The sequence below is a fragment of the Osmia bicornis genome, chromosome 3, assembly GCF_907164935.1.
Source record: "Osmia bicornis bicornis chromosome 3, iOsmBic2.1, whole genome shotgun sequence".
Lineage (NCBI taxonomy): Eukaryota > Metazoa > Arthropoda > Insecta > Hymenoptera > Megachilidae > Osmia > Osmia bicornis.
The window spans coordinates 10,746,189-10,766,166 of record NC_060218.1 but is presented as its reverse complement, the minus strand read 5'-3'; the positions used below and the strand labels follow the sequence as shown (position 1 = coordinate 10,766,166).

Genomic DNA, 19,978 nt, shown 5'->3' with positions numbered 1-19,978 from the left:
ATTTCATAACCGATTTGATAAAAATAGGGAGGATGGATTTATTTCATTATTCTAAAAGACATGAAGGTCAAATTTTGTTTCTTAAATGAAACTATTTTTTTCTTTATTTTTAAATCACTTGATAATGCTTCACTAAACGAACGCATTAATTTTTACTGCGTTGTGTAATCATTTTAGGTAGTTTTGGAAATAGTTTACTTACAAGGTTACTAATTCTTGCCCAAGAAACTCCGCTTGAATAGAAGAAACATACAGTTATCATACATATATTCAATACAACTGACAATGAGACCAGTGTTCCTGCATGAAAGAATGAATTTTTCATCTTCCTGGTTATTACAATTTAATAACAAGGAAGTATGGCTTTTAATTTTTTTTATATACGTTTGGAACATTTAGAAGAGCAAAATAAAATGAATAGGTGACAACAAATTTTAGTGGAAGCCAGAATATGAATACCTGGTTCTGTCTCATAAATGTCACTAAATTTAACCTTTTTACGTTCCTACATGATTAACAAATGACCTGACTGTCAAACATTTAACAGTCAAGTAATAAAACTTCGTTTTTATTACAATTAATTTATATGTAAATCCAACACCATAATAAATATTTTGCCACAAGATCAATTTTTGCTTAACTCACTTGAATGCAAACTACGAGTATTGTTCATTTATATGCATTAATAAGTAAACTGATTTAACCCTCGAATGTCTGAGCCTAGTCAATAGTGACCCAGACCTATAAACTACATATATCTAATAGCAGCAGTTCTCAACCTTATCATAATTATGTATGTACCACCAAAACCAACATTCAAGTATTGTTATATCACCGAGAAAAATATGTTCTGTGCATAAGAATTTAAGAAAGATTATATATTTAATTACATCGCTGTCATATATTTCTTTTTTGTTTTTAATAGTATAATTGTACAAAAAAGAGTAAATTAACATGTAGCAAAGTGAGCTTTTTTATTTTTATTTTGCCATAAATAAAAATTATAATAATTTTTAATTATTGAATATTGTAAAACTTAGTATATAACTGAAAAGTTCGAAAAACAGAGTAAATATTAATTCAAATTTTCTCATGTAAGCATTTATATGTATGTGATGGGGAGCCACATACTTATGTGTACATATAAGTACGTATGTATTTCCTCGTAAACACCAGGTGGTTTACGGCGAGGGTCAAGGTTCGGAAAGAAAAGGGCATCGCTATTTTCTCTGTAGCAGCCTACCATGCTCGATACTTGTGCGATTATCAAACAATATTATGATTGTTACACTGTATATATATATTACTACAAATTATCCACGTACCATTCTGCTGTCTCTCAAGTACTACTAGTTGAAAACCGCTGTTTAACAGTACTTCAACTAAAGTTAAATCATTGAAGTTAAAGAAATAGTATCAATATAAAATATAAAATAAGAAAATAATGCACGGTATAAAATTAAATCAAATTTATCACTGTCTCAGCAGTTCGACGGTTAATGTCGTTCTAGAATGGTTGCTAAGAATTTGTTAAACATTTTCATGTTGTTATGTTTCGGTTTCATTAGTTTATCAAGTTTTACTGTACTTTCCCCCACAACCTAATAACCTTCATTAGGATTGAAACGAGAAGAATATTAAAAAAATTGATTCATCGTCAATGTGAATAAAGCATACATAAGCGTAAAAGAGTAGAAGAATAATTTTACATTTTTCAATGGATACGACTTACAGATGCTTAAATCTGAAAATTTTACTGCCCTGAAAGAAGCTTATGAATAGATTTATAGTGTTATTAAAATAAACTTTGAGTCTTGAGCTTTGAGAGTTCCAATCGCTTGAACAGCCATAAAGACTCAAACCTTGAACCATACACGCTACGGTCCTTAACCCTTCCGCTACGATTGCCTCTGGTAGAAACTATATTCGTACATTTTTATACTGAATTATCTAGTAAGTAATTTTGTTGATACAAATTTATTTGCGACAAGAAATCTTTCAGGTAGTAGTACCACTTTGGAGAAGGGGTGGGGGGGGGTTGTCAGTTGATTCTTCTACTGAGAAATTAAACGATTTTTTTCTTTTTCTTCTATTAAGATATTAAACGGTTCTTTTCTTTTTAATATTAATGGAGAAATTTTGAAAATTTCAGAAAATGTTCTTAAGAATAATAACAAATTAAGAAAATTGGAGTTAATATTATCACGATACTATGTAATAAGGCACGAACAAAATATTTTGACTCCCTATAGCTCAACTACGGTTATGCCACTGCTTTCAGTGTAGGTATTTCTATTTCTAATTGTAATACGCAAATTTCCACTACATACTGTCTATTTTGAAATGTAAACGTACTACATACTCACAAGGAAGGTTAGGGAACCCGGAAATTCCAAAAATTATGAAACTTCGCATACAAGTACAGTAAGTCATCCGTAATACGACCCTGTTTTCCGTTGGTGCCATAATTCGGTTTTAAAGGGTGAAATTACCCCTTGAAAAAAATTCGGAACTTTCTTTTTTGTGGAATATCTTAAAAACGGTGAGAGATATGAAAAAAAAGTTTAAACAAAAGTTGCACAGTTCTGTTGTGTTTACAAAATGGTGTCAAGAAAATGTTGGGGGGGAGGGGTAACTAAAAAATTATGCACTTTTCAAAAATTTTCTTGACGCTATTTTGTAAACACAACAGAACTGTGCAGCTTTTGTTTAAACTTTTTTTCATATCTCTCATCGTTTTTAAAATATTCCACAAAAAAGAAAGTTTCGAATTTTTTTCAAGGGGTAATTTCACCCTTTAAAACCGAATTATGGCACCAACGGAAAACAGGGTCGTATTACGGATGACTTACTGTACTTGTATGCGAAGTTTCATAATTTTTGGAATTTCCGGGTTCCCTAACCTTCCTTGTCAGTCCGTAGTACTCATTGTCAGTAATCGTTTTACAACAAACGACTTCAGGCAGTCATACATAGAAAAAAAGAGTTAAGTAAGAACAATACCGTGATGGATTTAAAAAAACCGACTTTCTTTTTATCTTATTTCAAAGTATAACTTTTCAAAAATATTTAGTCAAAATTCATGTAAATAACGAAATTACACCACTTTTTGCTCTACCATGCGCAAGACTCGGAAAAACAATAAAGGGGCGCAGAGCCAAATCGTGTGAATAGGTATAAATGCAAAATCTATCAGTACAAGAAACAGATAATCAAAGCGCCGACACCAATTTATAAGCAAAACAGAATTATCCAAACATTGTTTGGCAAGTTGCAAACAGAACAACAATGTGGGTTTTAACGCTTTAACGTTTTAACACTGTATATCATTGTTATACAAACAACAGTTTATTCAGTTTGTTTATGTACCGATAATATCACATTCTACTGAAACATTGTACATGGGCTGGAAATAAAGATTGGATCCACAATTGTAAACTCATAATCAAAACAGGTTTTCTTAGAAAAAATATATAATAATTAAAAATTATATTGTCCTTTTTCTAAATTACTTTTAAAATTAAGATTTTGAGAATTCCTGCTTTCTCTATATCGCCATTTTTCCTGAAGAAGCCTGATTTGATCTTGAATGCACTTACCTACTGTTAAATGCAAAAAGGGCTTCAGTGACTAAAGTTATACTTTTGAAAAGAATGTCTCTATACATTTAAAAATTAAATATTTCTTACATATAGTGAAGTTGTCGGAAAACTGTTTAAAATGTTAAAAAGTTTGATATTTCTTCGTTATATTTTTATCAACACCGTTCAAATTATGTAACATATTAATGAATAAAATGAACTTTAGTTACCACCCTCCGAGGACTATTATGTAAAATGATAATATACAGCACATAGTATTGTTTTCTAATATTATTTTGGATTATTTATTTAATAGCATTCAAAGGAAACATATATATGGTATTGAAACAATAATAAAAAAAGAAAAGAAAAATGATGAAAAAGTTCTAGTCTTTCTCGTTGACTCATTTCGCATTTTTGATGATGTCTTCAATATTAGCTTTTAAACCTTTTTTTAATCCTCGGACGGCGGACCATGGAGAGCCAGAATTTTAATTAAATTATATTTCATACTGTTTTCATTTTTGAATTTTACATTGTTCCTTTAAAAATCATTCTTCCAACATATGAAACTTTTCGGTTTAAAAATAAAAATTTATTGTAACTCCGACAATTTTGCAGATACAACAATAGAATTTATTGTTAGGGAGTATGTATAGAAAAGAATGTAGAATTTAATTAAGCATTTTGCTGAAAAGAGGACCTGAGTATCCTGAAACCGTTCTTTTATCCAACATTTACAGCCGTGTTCTATTGAAGAGGACACAGGATGCATCGAATACCGCCAATGCGCACAAACTTCACAGCGGAATTCCGTGATATATGAGATGTCTGAAAATGCTTTTGTTTATAAATCGAAAACAGAAGACGATGGAAGTCAGGCAATGTAACATCAGATAATTTAAATTTTAAATAACAGAGAAGGCAAAGAAGATAATTTCATCTTGTAAAATTTTATCTCATTATAATATTATTATTTAAAAAAATATTATTCACGTTTTCATTAATCGTGTTAATTAAAATGTAGTTACAGTTTATTGAGTATCTACTATTTTTTCCTCTTTGGACAAAAAAAGAGGAAGCTCCAATATTCAAGTTATATTTATTAAAGATAAGAATGAGATACAGATTTAATATTCAACAGAAAATTTAATTAATACCAGTATCAGCTGACTATGAATTTACAGCGTATTTGCCAGAGGACTTGATTTTTAAATGTTTGTCCTCTTTCTTTTATTTCTTGAATTTTATGAAAAATGAAGCTGCCTCTTTATTGCTCCAATTTCTTTCACCGCTTATTATGTATCTTGCTTTCTACAACACCAATAATATTTAATATATTGTTAGTGCATTGATGAATTTTTTGAAGTAAAAAAGAAAATGATTTAATTTCTTTTTCCAATACTGCCTTTCGACAAATTTTGTATTTTTATTATAAAAAGATTCTGTAGTGAACAGCTCGCCAACAGATTTTAATTTTTTTTCATTTAGAGTAATTTGAATTTAAATAAAACTAATCGTACACTTATGTGTCAGCATCCCTAAAAAGGTTAATTTAAAATATTTGTATTAGCTATTTGAAATTATGAATAATCGGAACAACAAAAAATTTCGAATAATATCATTTCTATAGAATAAAATATAGAGCCAAATAATACTTATGAATATAATATGAATATACATGTATATGTATATTATACAGTATGAATACAAATAATTCTGTATGAATATAATTTTCTTGCCTCCTTTAATAAAAACTAGTAGATTTCATATGAATGGAATGGTTCATTAAAAAGTTATTAAATATTAAATTTCCATTTCGAATCGATTTAACTCGAACAATGCATGGAAGTTAATGAACGCTTTGAAGACTGCACATTTCGTGGAATATATGGCATCTGCAATACTATGATCTTTATTATACTTAACAGGAAATTATGTTGGACAAATTAATAGAATTATGTTTAAAAGTTTTGTTTAACGTATATCGTAAAATTACTCATTTTTTAATTGTGATTAGTATTTAATATGACAGAGTAGATAAAAGTGAGCCACCATGATTAAGGGGGCTGTAAGGGGTGCTTCAATCCCTGTTAATTTTAGCGGGGCCCTGTTTGCCAGGGAGCGCCATTTTAAACCTTTCATGTACTATGTCAAAGATTCCAAAGTTTAAAATCCATAATAATTTTGCAAATTTTCAACCCAATTGCTATTGCAAGAATAAATCCTCCCTTTTTAAACCTTTTAAATCATTAAGTTATCAAAATATGTATCTTTCTGACATTTGTCCTTTAATATTTTTTATTTGTAAATTATTCTATTTATTTTTATTAAGAATAAATTTCGATTTTTGAACCAAGTTTTGGAACAATCTTTCAAAATCCTCATTTCTAACACTTTTTGCTGAATTCATAAATATTCTTTATTGAAATTTTTTGCATGAATTTTAGTAAGGTTAGTTTTCAAGTAACTAACAAGCTAAAGTGAACTAGAGCGAGATTTGTTCTAGAGCCAACCCTTTTTCGGCCATTTCCGGTCAGACCGGAAGTGGCAAAAAACAAAACAAAAAAAAAATTCGGCCATTCATTGGGATTTTGTCCCACTAAACACAATGGCGCAAGAATTTTTTCGATAACTCTTACCGTTTGGCCTGTAGAAAAATGACAGAAAGTCTAAATGCTATAGTCCCCTTCTCAAGATTTTTAATCTTAGATACGGGTTGGCTAATAATAAATAACTAAGGAAGCAAGTAACTAAGAAATGGATTTTAACCTTAACATTAAACTAGTTATAAGAATGTTCTGATTTTTATGTTTTTGTTTGCTTTTTGCAGGAAAACTTTAAAACATGAAATCACAGGATGATTAACACAATAGAGAAAAAGTTTCAAAAAATAAAATGCTGCTGGATTAAACATCTATATTTACCGTGTCTGTGATGAGTTTCCAAGCATCATTTATTTCTATGGCGTGGCACAAGAAGTGTCAATGTCGTATTTTTACAAAACTAAATTAAACCCAGCATTGAGTTTGTAAACACTTGTATATTTTATATAAAAAACGTTAATTTTAAATTCTATCTAAAAATGACTGTAATGGCATTTATAATTACCAACGTTAAATATTTTTCCTAAAACAAACTTATTTAATAATCGTATGCCTTTTTGTTAAAAAAAAAAATAACGTAAGTTTTAAGTCTCTCTTTTTGTAATGGAAAAGAAATTTGAAACAACGGAAAATTTCGTGTCAGAAATTATTTGAACATGAATTTTTTAACATATCTTCAAGTATTAATATCTCATCTCTATAAATACCAACTGCAGCGTCGAAACTCAAACTTTTTGTCTGAGCTCCGTGGTTCATGTAAAAGGAAAGACATTATGGTAAATAAATGCACAAATAATTAAACACAATTTTTGGGGGCATACCCCGAGGTAAAAAAGACCTTGCGACCAAAAAAACCTCGATAAAATAGTATATTTATTGATAATTTGTTTGTATCAATGTGAGATGTGTGTCTTATGTGTGTAGTTGGATTTGGCTGATTATTCTTCACGCAATCAGATCGGATCGTGTTTGATCGCGTATTAAGTTGTATGGAGACGCGGAGTCTCCATAGGCTGGACCGACGTGCGGCAGCTAATTATTATTGATGACGATATGTAATCGTCATGGGCTGGACCGATAGACGGCAGTTTTTTATTATTGATGACGATATGTAATCGTCATGGGCTGGACCGATAGACGGCAGCTTGTTTTTGTTATTGTGTAATCAGGGTGGTTACATGGAGCAACCGACCCTACCGAGTCGTCGTCACGACCGCGTATAGTTTGCATTGCGCCAATGTGTAATGTATAATCAGGGTGGTTACGTGAAGTAACCAACCCTACCGGGTCGTCGTCACGACCGCTGTTGGTTTGTGTATGTGTTTGGGCTGTGAAATGCCGCTTTTGTGATTACGTACCTTTGTAATCTGATAGAACTACGTCTTTGAACGGTAAAACTCTCCAATTCAATGAACACTGTATAAATGTGAAGAATTACACTGTGTACTGTGTCCTTTTGCGAAACAGGAAGAACTGTGTAGGGCCCTCGAGCGGTACGCTCGACTTAGACCCAGCTACCCCTTCCCCACAGTGTGGGCGACGCATAGCGACGTCAATTTTTTCTTTGACGCGCACCCGTCTCAGGGCATTGCAACGGCCAAACTAGCCGCGCGAAATTTAAAGAAGATTTGGGTCTGTTTCGACCCAACACCAACATTAGTACACTCATGATCAAATTAGGCTTCCCCAGAGAAAATGATGATGTCCCTGATTCTCCTCCTTCCTGGGAAAAGTGACAATGTAGCGGAGAAGGTCTCATGTAAAATACTAAATTACACAGTATGTAATAATGAGAAATTATATTATTTTGTTCCTAGATAACTTTTTATATTAATATCGTCAAAATTAAGGTTTTGAAAATTCCTGCTTCACGTTTATCGCCATTTTCCCCGTGGAAGTCTGATTTTATTGCGAATGTACTTTTTGCATCTAGCCACAATTTTATGAGTATTAAAATGCATTTTATTGGATGTTTTTCCTAAATTAACGCCTCTTCCTTATACAACTTTAATTTAACACGTATAAACAACTTAAACATAGATGCACAATATATTTAAATTTTTACGTAGCAAATATGACCAAAAACTTTGCATCGATTTCGGAATAAAATATATCATACTATATAATACACCAATTTCAATGAAATATGTTATCAAAGTTTGTTTCTTTAAAATCCGTGTTCCCATCCTCTGCACCTGGAGGCTAGAGGGATAGATATGTCCAATATAAAATTTTTGGAAAATTATTAATACAAGAAATTCAGAAAAAAATAAAAATTGGTCTTGATTCAGTGTTCAATAGGAGTGTAGTGATCAAACGTTTTCAAAAATGCACAGAATATTCCGTAAAAAATGTATTTCGATTGTGAAAGGATTAATTCATATTTGATTTGTAGCTTTCTATTTATTCTTGAATTTATTATTGATCACTTCGTTCTTTCAAATGCATTTTTCTGTTTTAACTACATATGCATGAATTTTGTGTAAAAAAAAAAGGTTTGATTATAAGGACAGAGATTTCAAACATTTTGTATTACAAGCTAAGAAATTGCATCAAAAAAGGACTTTAAAATGTTTAACATTTTTAATATAATTTATGTAAAATATAAATTGAAGAAAGTACGATGTAATCTTAAATTTTGTCTTCTTTTTTTAGAGGTGTGCGAGAACCGGAAATTATCAGCTCGAGTCGGGTGTGGTCGGATTTTCGAAGATACAGATCTACGAGATTTCGGAAATGCCGGGTACCCGATACTTGGATAGGATCGGGAATTGCTTTAGTCGACTTAAAGTGAATTAGCTACAGTTTTGTAAATTTTGGGAATGCCGAGTCGACCAAAATAATTTTCGACCTGATCCAAATTTCATTTTCAAATTCTCGCACATCTCTACCTTGTTTCTGTTGAAATGGTTTCGTCTCACTTATCTCATATTTTGTATATCTTCATTTATATTTCTTTCGAATATTTCTTCCAAATTTTTGTCGTTGACACTTTGTATTTATATTTCTTTACCCATACCCGTTTGCATAATGTAAAGGAATAAAATAATAGTGCATAATAAAAGATTCTCTGAGTGAGCACATCTCAGGAAACTACGATCTATAACACTATCCTGAATATAAAATTTTTCACGAAGAAGAATAAAGATACGTTCAGAAGCAGCGGAATATCGAAACGTTTTCATTTGTTATTTTTCTCTTTAACACTCAAGAAACTCCATAATATGTACAGTCAGAGGCAAAAACAATAGAATATGTACCTCGGTTAAAATTGGACTAAATACCTTGAGGTTTTTTGAGAAACTATACAAATTAATTCACCAAAATATGTATTTTTATCATTTTAAGAAATTATAATTTTTTGTAAAAGTCGCAATTTTCGGAAATTTTAATTACTTTTAAATGCGTTGACCGATCTTGATGAAATTTTCAGCAAACACATAACTTATTTGAATCTACGACCCAGATAGCACAGAAACATTCCATGTATGTCCATCGAACGTCCATGCTGGACGTTTCGGACATACGGAGAATGTCCAGTTAACATCCATATGTCCCCTATATGTCCTGGTTATGTCCTTTAAAGATCCTAGGAAGCAGCTTGTTAAAAAGTGGAACGTCCAGGGGATGTCCTGTGCGTACATTCTCAGGATGTTTCCTGAACGTCCTAAAGTAACATTCTCTGGACATACGAAATGTCCGCCCCACGGACGTCCGTAGGACTTTCAAGACGGACGTTCCTAGGACATACGAAGTGTCCGACTTACGGACGTCCGTAGGACTTTCAAGACGGACGTTCCTAGGAGATACGAAATATATGTTTTGTGGACATCCCAAGGATGTTCAAAATGGACGTTGGACGTTCGGACATAATCTGGACATGAAACGGACGTCCCTGGGATGTACGGTGCTATCTGGGAAAAGACATTTTAAATTTTCATTGTAGGCTCACATAAAGAAGTTGAAAAATACCATTCACTATTTTTTTTCACGATTTCAACAAATTGTAATTTTTTAAACCGATAAAAATACATATTTTAGTGAATTAATTTTTATAGCTTCTTAAAAAATCTTAAGGTATTTAGTTCAATTTTAACTGAAGTATTCTATTTTGAACAATGTCCACTTATTTTTGCCTCTGACTGTAGACTGTAGATGTTTATATATACGGAATACTGAACTTGCAAAATATTTTCAACAATAAACTGAACAGTTTACAAACTGTACGGAAAAAACTTTAAACTAACAATAAGTATGTTTTAATGTGTGTTGATATAATTGTTTGAAATAATTGAAGGTTTTTAAATGTTACAAAGCAAATTATTTTGTACTTACTAATTCCGTTAAATGATACTTAATAGAAGACAATTTATGGAACTATGTAAATTTTGAAATCTAAAAAAGAATTAAACTTATAAATAAATAATTTAAGATTACTTTACTTCATTTATTCAATAGAATTATTTTCTTAAACGTTCAAAATAGTGTCCGTAAGCACCTACATACTTACTAACAAAGGAAGTTATACGATTCAAAGTTTCTAAAAGATTTAAGTTCGACAATAATTATCAAAAAGTTATTATAATTAATTAATTGTTTATTTATTATTATAATTATTTTAATTACTATTTAACTTGATGATAATTACTTCGTTACTGTTGTTTAACCCTTCAATCGAGATTCAAACTTACAAAGTATACACAAGCATAATAACCTACAGTTAAATGTATCACTTTTAAATGAAAGAGTTTCATATACTGTAAGAATAATTTTTATAGGAAGTATTTTAAATGTACAATTTAGAAAATGAAAATAGTATGAAATGCAAAATCAAATTAAATTAAATTAAATTAAAATTAGGACTCTCTCCAGGGTCTGCCGTCAAAGGGTTCATAATTAAAATATTTAATATAAGATCGTACGAGTACCTATATACATAGGGAAGACTGTAATCAAGGGCTTAAGGGTGTGTTTTTACCCTTAGAACAGCTCCATTGCCGAAATAAAAAATGGTTCTGTTATTAACATCATTTGAACTAGATTTTTGCTATGTTTCAAATTTTGTTTTAATTTTCCAGCTGCATTATTTTATACGTTTGGTAACATTGATGGATAACCGATATACAGACAATACGCACTTTCATTTTTATACCCTTTTTTGTTATCGAGCAGTAACCATCGCTTTATGCTTTATGTAACCCCATAAAAAGAAATCTAACGACGACTTATGTAGGTGGTCACAAAACAGAATCACGTAATTATGGGGTTACATAAAACATAAACTGATGGCTTTTATTCCACAACAAAGGAAGACATGGAAACAAGGATACGTAGGTAGGTACATACTGTTTACATAATCAGTCCCCTTATTCCATTTAATTGAATGAAAGAAAATAGTAATCATAAAACATTAGGTAATCCATCTCGTATATTATTTGAAATATAACAATCATTTTTTACAATTAAAAGAATTTTATTTAAATAATTTGACGGTCGCAAATTATTACGGTCGTATATTATTAATGATTTTTGAAATTGCATATTTCCTTTAGCACTTTAAAATATATTCAAATAATTTCTGACCCATAAGTTTCCGTTGTTTTAAATTTCTTTTCTATTACAAAAGCAAAGAATTAAAGCTTATGCTATTTGTGCTTTTACAAAAAAAAATATCACTTTATTAAATAATGTTATTTTATGAAGACTTTTAACATTTACATATACAAATGCCATTATACATATAGTCATTTCTAGATAGAATGTAAAATTGTCATTTTTATATAGAATATGCAATTGTTTACAAACTAAATACGGAATTTAACTAATTTTTGCAAAATTATGACATTGGCACTTCTTGCACCAAGTCACACAATTTATAAATATCAAATCACACAGCAAATAAAATCTGGTGTAGAATGTTAAAATGTATAATAAATGTGTGAATGTTTAAATGTATTTTCCCAAATTCATTCTTGGAAAGCCTAGATCAATCGTGATTCAAACTTATAAAACATATATCGGGATATTAACCTAAAGTTAAATGTATTACTTTTAAACGAAAGGGTTTCATATATTGGGAGAATAATTTTAAAAGAACAGTGTAAAATTTAGAAAATGTGAAATAAAAAATTCAATTCAATTAAAATTTAATTGAAATTAAATTGTGGTTCTTTCCATGGTCTGTCGTCTAACTAAGGGTTAGCACCTTAAATGCTGTCGTAAAAAGGGCCATGTGTACTACTGTGCGCTATAACTGTAATTATTCAAGTTACAATCATTTTGTTTTCCAATCTGAATTTTCCATTTGGTGTCTTACGAAATTAATATAATACTAATGCTACTCAGAATTTTCTTTAATTTCTTTTAATTCAACAATTATATTGAATTTGTTGTGGTTGTTCCCGCGGCGTTCAACGTGTTAAAATTTAAATAAAAGATCTTTTTTAAACGATCATAGTAACCTTACTCTGATCAGTAAGACATTAAAAATTGCAATAAAAATGCATATAAAACTATTATAATCAAAGCACATATAGGTATTTGGATAATTTCTTACTTTTGTCAGAGTTACCAGTATTGCAAGTACCAGCAGTAATTTCAATGAATTGATATCACTCGACACCACCGAACAAAAATATATACTGATCGAATTGAGTAATCTCCTCCTTTTCGAAGTCGGTTAAAAAACAGAAGAACAGAAACCGAAGGAACCGAAAGAAAACGGAGAACAGCGGAAACGAACTGAAGCCGCGGACGTTCTCCACGTGACTGATGAAGCTAGCTGCACCTCGGCGAAAAGCAAGCCAAACAGAACGCCAACCAACGCGCAAGTCTCATCCTTTCCAATGAAATACAGTAGGTCGCAAAAGTATTCCTACCCTTTCAATTATGTTATTCCTATTAACATTTTCAGACCTTTATTAAATTTTAAAGTTGAACTTGACTTTCAGACATGCAAAATTATTGATTTCTTTTATATATATACACTGATAGAACTTGGCGAGAAAAATTTAACAATACAAGTTTTAACTTTATGAATTCATCCATTCAAAAGTTACACGTATGTAAACCTCAACGTAGATAGATAGATAGATAGCTTTATTTCTTGCCTTTCGGCTTTGAAAGGGGGTTTGGCACGTGAGTGCGCCTACAATATTTTATAAGATATGTACATTAAGTTTAATACAATATCGTCCGTGAGCTTCAGGTCTTCTATCCGTGGCCTATCTCCTTCTTTCTTCGAATTATTTCCTTCATCCATTTTCTCCCCTGTTCTTGACCCTGCAAAATATTCCACCTTGTTAAATCATTATCCCTTTCCACTTCCCTACATTCTTCTAGCAAGTGTTCTATTGTCTCCTCTCCTAATCCACATATTCTACAGACGTTGTCCTCTTTCTTTTTCCAGTATCTGTTGCCTCTTTCTTCATTCCCACATCTGAATCTTGCAATCATTGACTGGTCCCTTCCTTTGTATTCTGCTTTCAAATAATAAGCTCGGTTTTCCTCCCTTATTCCTCTGTATTTTCCGTTATACCTTCCTATTACTATTCTGTCATAAAATGATTGGCACTGTTCTGCTCTGTCTAACTGTGATAGATTTTCTGCTAGCATCAGGTCTCCCGTGCATCTAGATTTGACATCCTTTATTTCTATTCCTTTCTCTTCGTAGTATTGTCTTCTCTGTTCTTCCCATTTCGATCTTTTCCTCACACATTTTGTATCTACCTCTTTCCAGCATTCTAGTATTATCTTGTTAATTCCTTTCGTCCTTGTTTTTTCTTCGTATCTCACCGCTCTCCTGCCTGCTTCTATTCTTATTTTGTCCTCCTTTGTTTCATCCATTACTATATATGTTGGTGTATTGAAGTCCAATCCTAATACCCATTTTTTAACCGACTTCGAAAAGGAGGAGGTTACTCAATTCGATCAGTATGTATTTTTTTTTTTTTTTTTTTTTGTGTGTTCACCGATTACTCCGGGGTGGATGGACCAATCGGAACGAAACCTTTTGCATCTTGTAGGGTATGTCTTCCGATTGGTCCCATTGAAAAAAAATTTTTCATTTTTTCATTGTGATTGCAAAATACAGGAAGTTTTTAATGTCAAGATTGGACGATTTCAATGACCTTTTAATATGTTGTCGGGGACATGATTCTGAACAACTTTTTCATTATGCATAATTAACGGAAAGTTTAGTTTCCGGGATATTCGTGAAAAACTATTGTTACTACTACATTGAATTCTACGTATGCCTACGTGTCTCTACCGGTGTATGAGTCAGCATGCAGTCGCCGATTCTCTACTGTTTCTTATGGCTGGTTCAGACACGGCTAGTAGTTTAGTCGAGTGGCGAGTAGTTTAGTGTATGGACACTGGAGTTTAGTCGAGTAGTTTAGTAAAACGGTTTAGTCGAGTCGATCCGTTTCATTGGATTTTGCTGGTCGAGTAGGCTTCCCCCACCACTAACTAGGCTTGCCCCACCACTAACTAGCCTTCGGGACAGACCTGTCCGGACGCATTTCTTTAGTCAAGGGATATATCTTGAACTCTTGACTTTCAAAGCTCAACTGTACTAGTCCGGACACTTTTCTATGCACTAAACGGTTTAGTAGTAAGTAGCTACTCCCCACTCGACTAAACTACTAGCCGTGTCTGAACCAGCCTTTAGCGCGGGCCGAACCACGAGACTGTTGGGTATGCTCTGCGTTCGAACCGTGGTCGTGATCAAGTGCATCGGCACCACGTCGGTGTAATAGGATTCGTTGTTCATGAGTAATCAATAATTCGATACTACTATTTCTTTCTTTTTTTAATTCATAATTCATTGTTCAGAATGACCTCACCAATCATCCCTCTTCGGCTCCTACCCCAGTTCTGGGACACCCTGTACATGTGTACTCTGCAAGGCATGTACCGATTGCGATGAAACCTTTCACATCTAACAGGAGATATTTCCGCGATATCTCACTTGCAAAAATTTATGCAATTTGTTATTGTTAATAACTATTGTGATAACTTGTATGGAACTTGTTATCGTTAAAAACTATCGTTATTGCAATTAACCAATAAGAACGGTAAACCACCTTACGGCATCCTACAAATACTGCTCGTTCCACTAAAAAGTGTGAAATAAAATAATTTTTAACAAAAAATACAACCGACTTCGAAATGCACTAAAAAGTATGAAATAATTTCTACTTCATTTATACAAGTACCCAACAGCTATTAATAAAACCTATTTACTCGTTAAATAGTATACTAAATATATTTCAACCTTTTCGGAGGCGGCGTAAAATTAAAAACTTTTCTTCTGCTAGGAAGATTCAGGCGTCGATAACCTATCAAATCATTATTAGTAGCATCGTATATTCGGGTATTTTTAATTTTGCGCCGCCTCCGAAAAGGTTGAAATGTATTTAGTATACTATTTAACGAGTAGATAGGGTTTATTAATAGCTGTTGGGTACTTGTATAAATGAAGTAGAAATTATTTCATACTTTTTAGTGCATTTCGAAGTCGGTTGTATTTTTTGTTAAAAATTATTTTATATGTACTTTGTATGTAGTTTTTCAAGTCTCTCCGATTCGCTCCATCCCCATATCTCTGCTGCATACATCATAACGCTTTTCACCAAACTTCTGTAGATCTTCATCCTTCTTTCAAAGTTGTTTTTGAATCTCCTTTCTCCTATTCCCCATGTTTGCTTCATCACTATCATCGCCTTTTTCGCTGTTTCTCTCCAGTGCATCTCCGTTCCTCCGTTTTTCTGGAAGTGATACCCTAAGTATTTGAAGTCTTTTACTTCTTCTAATTCTTCTTCTCCCCATTTCCATATCTCCTTTTTCTTCTGACTTCTTCCTTTCTTGAAAATTATTATCTTCGACTTTCCAGCATTTAGCATTAATTCTCTTCTTTCAAAGTATCGTTTCATTCTGTTTATCATTTCCTTTAAGTCCTGCGGATGTTTTGCTAATAGTACGACATCATCTGCGTACGACAGTGACCAAAACTTCTCTTTTCCGATCACCATTCCTCCTGCTTGTCCTTCTCTCGATTTCTCTTCAAGGTCCGCCGTGTATAACGAGAATAAGGTAGGGCTTAGTGGACATCCTTGCCTTAATCCTTTCATCGTCCAAAACTTTTCAGATACTTCCCATTAACCCTTATCCTATTCTCTGTTTCTTTGTTTTCGTTAATTCTCGTTCTTAGAGTGTTACTTATTCCTTTTTCCTCCATAACCTTGTTCAGTTTTTCCGTTTACTTTATCGAAAGCCGCTGTTAGATCTGCGAAGAAAGCATATAGCTTTCCTCTTTTTTCTTTGATTTCTCTGTTTACCACATAGTTCAGAATAAAAATATTGTCCGTTGTGCTTCTTTCTTTTCTGAAGCCTGCTTGCGTCTCTGGTATGATTTTCTTTTCCTCTAGTTCTGCACTTAATCTGTTCTCCAGAATCATCGCGTATATCTTGTATGCCGTATTTAGTAGCGTTATCCCTCTGTAATTCTTTACATCATCCCTGTCTCCCTTCTTAAATATAGGGCTAATTATACCTACTTTCCATCTCCTTGGCATTCCTTCTCCCTTCCATACTTTGTTTATCAGTGTTGTGATTCTGGTGAGTACCTTTCTTCCTCCATGTATCCAGACCTCGTTTTCTAGGCCGTCTTCCCCTGCTGCTTTTCTTTTTTTCAATTTCTTAATTTGCCTCATCACTTCTTGCTCCGTTATAATATCAGTTGTATCCTGCTGTTCCTCTGTATCCTTTAATCTCTCTTCTTCTTGATCCTTTTGTTCTTTTCCTTCTAATAATTCTATGAAATATCTTCTTCAGCCCTGTATGCTTACTTTGTTTGTTGTTCCTATTCTTTTTTTCCTTTCCCGTGTGATATATTTCCATATTTCATTTGTATTTTTAATTTGTTCTATTTCTTCTTCTTCTTTCTTCTGTTGTTGGTCCTTCTTCTTCTCGCAGAGTTTCTTGAATTCTCTCCTTTTCTGAATGTATGTCACCTTTTCCCCTTTCCCTCTTCTCCATTTTCTCAGCTCTTTTCTCGTTTCTCTTTTCCTCTCTGTGCATTCTTTATCCCACCATTTCTTGTACCCTGGTTTCAATTTCATTACCTTGATCTTACGTCCCGTTGATCTTATGTACCATTTCTTCCATCATTTTGTTTGAATCCTCCTTTTCGAATTCAATTTGTTCCACTTCCTCCTGGTAGTGTCTCTTTCCTTCCTCCGTCCAAAGCCGTCTCTCCTTCCATATCTCTTCTTCTTGCTTCTCTACGCTGGTTTCTCCATAAATTTCTAATTTCACTGGTAAATGATCTGACTCTATCCTCTCTTTTATCCTGAAACTTCTGATATCTTCTTTAATTGCTGGGTCTATTAATACATAATCGATTACTGTGTTTCCTTTGCCCCCAATGAAAGTATATTCACCTTCTTCGTCTCCTTCAAAATTACCGTTCATAATTTCCCATCCGTTGTCTTCTACCATTTCTATTAGCCTGGTTCATTCTATGTTTTTTATTTTATCTCTCGATTTTCTCTTTTCTTTGTCCTTCTTATCCTCATTGCTAAATGATCCTTCTAAACCTATTCTTGCATTGAAATCCCCGCCGATTATAAGCCTTTCTTCTTTCATACCTCCGATTGCATCTTCTATATTCTCTCTCGTCTTTTTCATATCTCTGCTGTATACCATGATTATTATGTTACCTTGTATCTCAATCTTCCTTTCTTGTATGTCCGAATTTTCCTCCTGTGTATCTCTTTCTGTTATCCTTTTCTTCACTCCGGTTATGATGCCTCCGCTCGCTCTACTTTTGTTCTTCTCTTTTTTTGCCAGTTGACATTTCCAGTTGAAACTATTCGGCAACCTGTTCTGTAACCCATTCCATTGTTTCTCGTCTACCCAAGTTTCAGTTAGTCCTACGAAATCGTATGTCTCCACGTATTCCCAAAATTGCTTATCTTTATTGTACAGACCTGCGACGTTTCAGAAACCTATCGATAATGTCTTATTCTTTACCTGCTACTTGGCATGTACCTTCTGTTTTCTTTTCTCGTTCTTTTCATTATTGTAATTTCCCTCTCCTCCCCTGTTCATCTTTTCACACGCAAGAGGAGTGGTACTTAGAGCCTTATCTTCTGTCGCGGTCCCTTTTCGCTTGGTGTCTCTCTCTAAAATTAGAGAGTCACCGAACTTTGTCGGCTCCAAAATTTTGCCTCTTCAAGTCCTACTCCCTCTTTCCATTTGAAAATCCTGTCGTTTATCCTTACCTTTCTGTATCCTATTTTCACGTGTGCTCCCTGCTCTCTCCCCGCTTTCGCAATTCCTAAGATTACCTTCTGAGTTTCTCTTTCGTTTTTTGTTAAATCATTATCAATGTATATTTTCTTACCTTTCAGTTTGCCCTTCTTCATCATTATCTCCTTTTTCTGTTGCCAGTTTCTTAACTTTGCTATCAAAATACTCCCTCTCTCTCCCTTTCTCGTCCAGAAAGCATCCTCTATTTCCACCTCCACCTGCAAATTTTCTGATATTTCCTTTACTGCCGTATCTTTCGGTGTTTCGCCTCTTGGTAGTTCTTCTCCTTTCAGTGTGATATTGTTTCGTTTCTCCCTTTTTTCTCTTGCCTCCTCTTTTCGCTCTGTACGGTTTATTCTTTCAATTAATTCGTCCGCCTTATCTCTTTTAGTTTCTGGATTTTTAATTCTCTTCTGTATTTCTTCTTTTTCTCGCTCCCACGCTTCTTGCTTTCTTTTCCATTCTTCTTTTAGTTAATTCTCTTATTTCCTTATTTATGGATTCGTTTTCTTACTTAATATCTTATGTGTCCTTCTTCACTGTCAGTACAAGCTCAGTCAATCTGTCTAACTTGTCCATTTTTATATCTTTAGGTTCGCCTTTTGTTCCTTCGCTTTCTGTTCCTTCCCCTTTCGTAGCTTCTTCCTACTCTTCTTGCTTTTTGGAAATTTTCTATCAGTTCTTTCTCCACTCTTCTTCTTTCATCTTCTGCTTCTTCTTCTTCTCTTTTTCTTTTAAAAGAGTTCAGCAGTGATCCTTGGCTGCCCAACCTATACTTCCCAAGCTGTTCAGCTAAAGTCGGCCTTCCTCTTTTTCCGGAATCCTGTGGGCTCTCCGTCTCTCCTGTCTTACTCATCTATGTTTTTCTCTCTCTGTGTTCGCTTCTATGCCTATACTTCTCTACTTGGCTGCGCCAGACTTAACGCGGCCGCTCTGGTCTACCTTCGTTTTTCTTTATCTTATCAGTTTATCATCCAATCGATCTACATTTATCGACGTATTATTCCACTTCGTCACCGACGAGATACTGTTAAAGACTGTCATCCTTATGGGAGTTCGCGGCGACGAAAAAATTCTGTAGGAATAGGTGTTATCTTAGGAGTTAGGATTCCTACTTTACCACTTGATGGATCACTCGCTCACAACAGTTTTCATAAGGAATTTTATTAATTATTAATTGTTACAAATTTGCAACTACGATGTACATTTAACTGCTTCTAATGAACTTGACGCAGCTTAGAACACTCAACAACGAATTTGCATTCTCCAATGAGAACACCCACGCACAGAATAAAAGGTTTCTCAAACATAAAGCTACCGCTTCAAACGTCCCCACGAGAATGGAAAACTTCCATCCGGAACGGAAAAACAACGCTTTTCCCGGAAGTAGATGTCGCGGTAAAAATTGACCTTTATCGGACGTGTACGTTTCGGCGAGACAGTCGACCATCAGCAGAGGTCGCCACAATTCGACGT

At 33.3% G+C, this 19,978-nt stretch overlaps 2 protein-coding genes across 2 annotated transcripts in view; both read right to left on the bottom strand.

Annotated features, from left to right (window-relative positions):
• Nucleotides 1–12,826, bottom strand: part of LOC114880592 — a 123,771-nt gene extending 110,945 nt beyond the window's left edge. The window contains exon 1 of the mRNA XM_046285049.1: nt 12,744–12,826. The gene's annotated coding sequence lies outside the window, so the exon portion shown is untranslated. The remainder of the gene's footprint in view (nt 1–12,743) is intronic.
• A 3,578-nt stretch (nt 12,827–16,404) lies between these two features.
• On the bottom strand, nt 16,405–17,269 carry LOC123987674. Its single transcript, XM_046285141.1, has 2 exons — nt 17,203–17,269; nt 16,405–17,003 (listed from the first exon to the last, which is right to left on the bottom strand). Exons 1-2 carry the CDS (start codon nt 17,267–17,269, stop codon nt 16,405–16,407), a joined length of 666 nt encoding a protein of 221 aa, XP_046141097.1.
• Between the last annotated feature and the right edge of the window lie 2,709 nt (nt 17,270–19,978).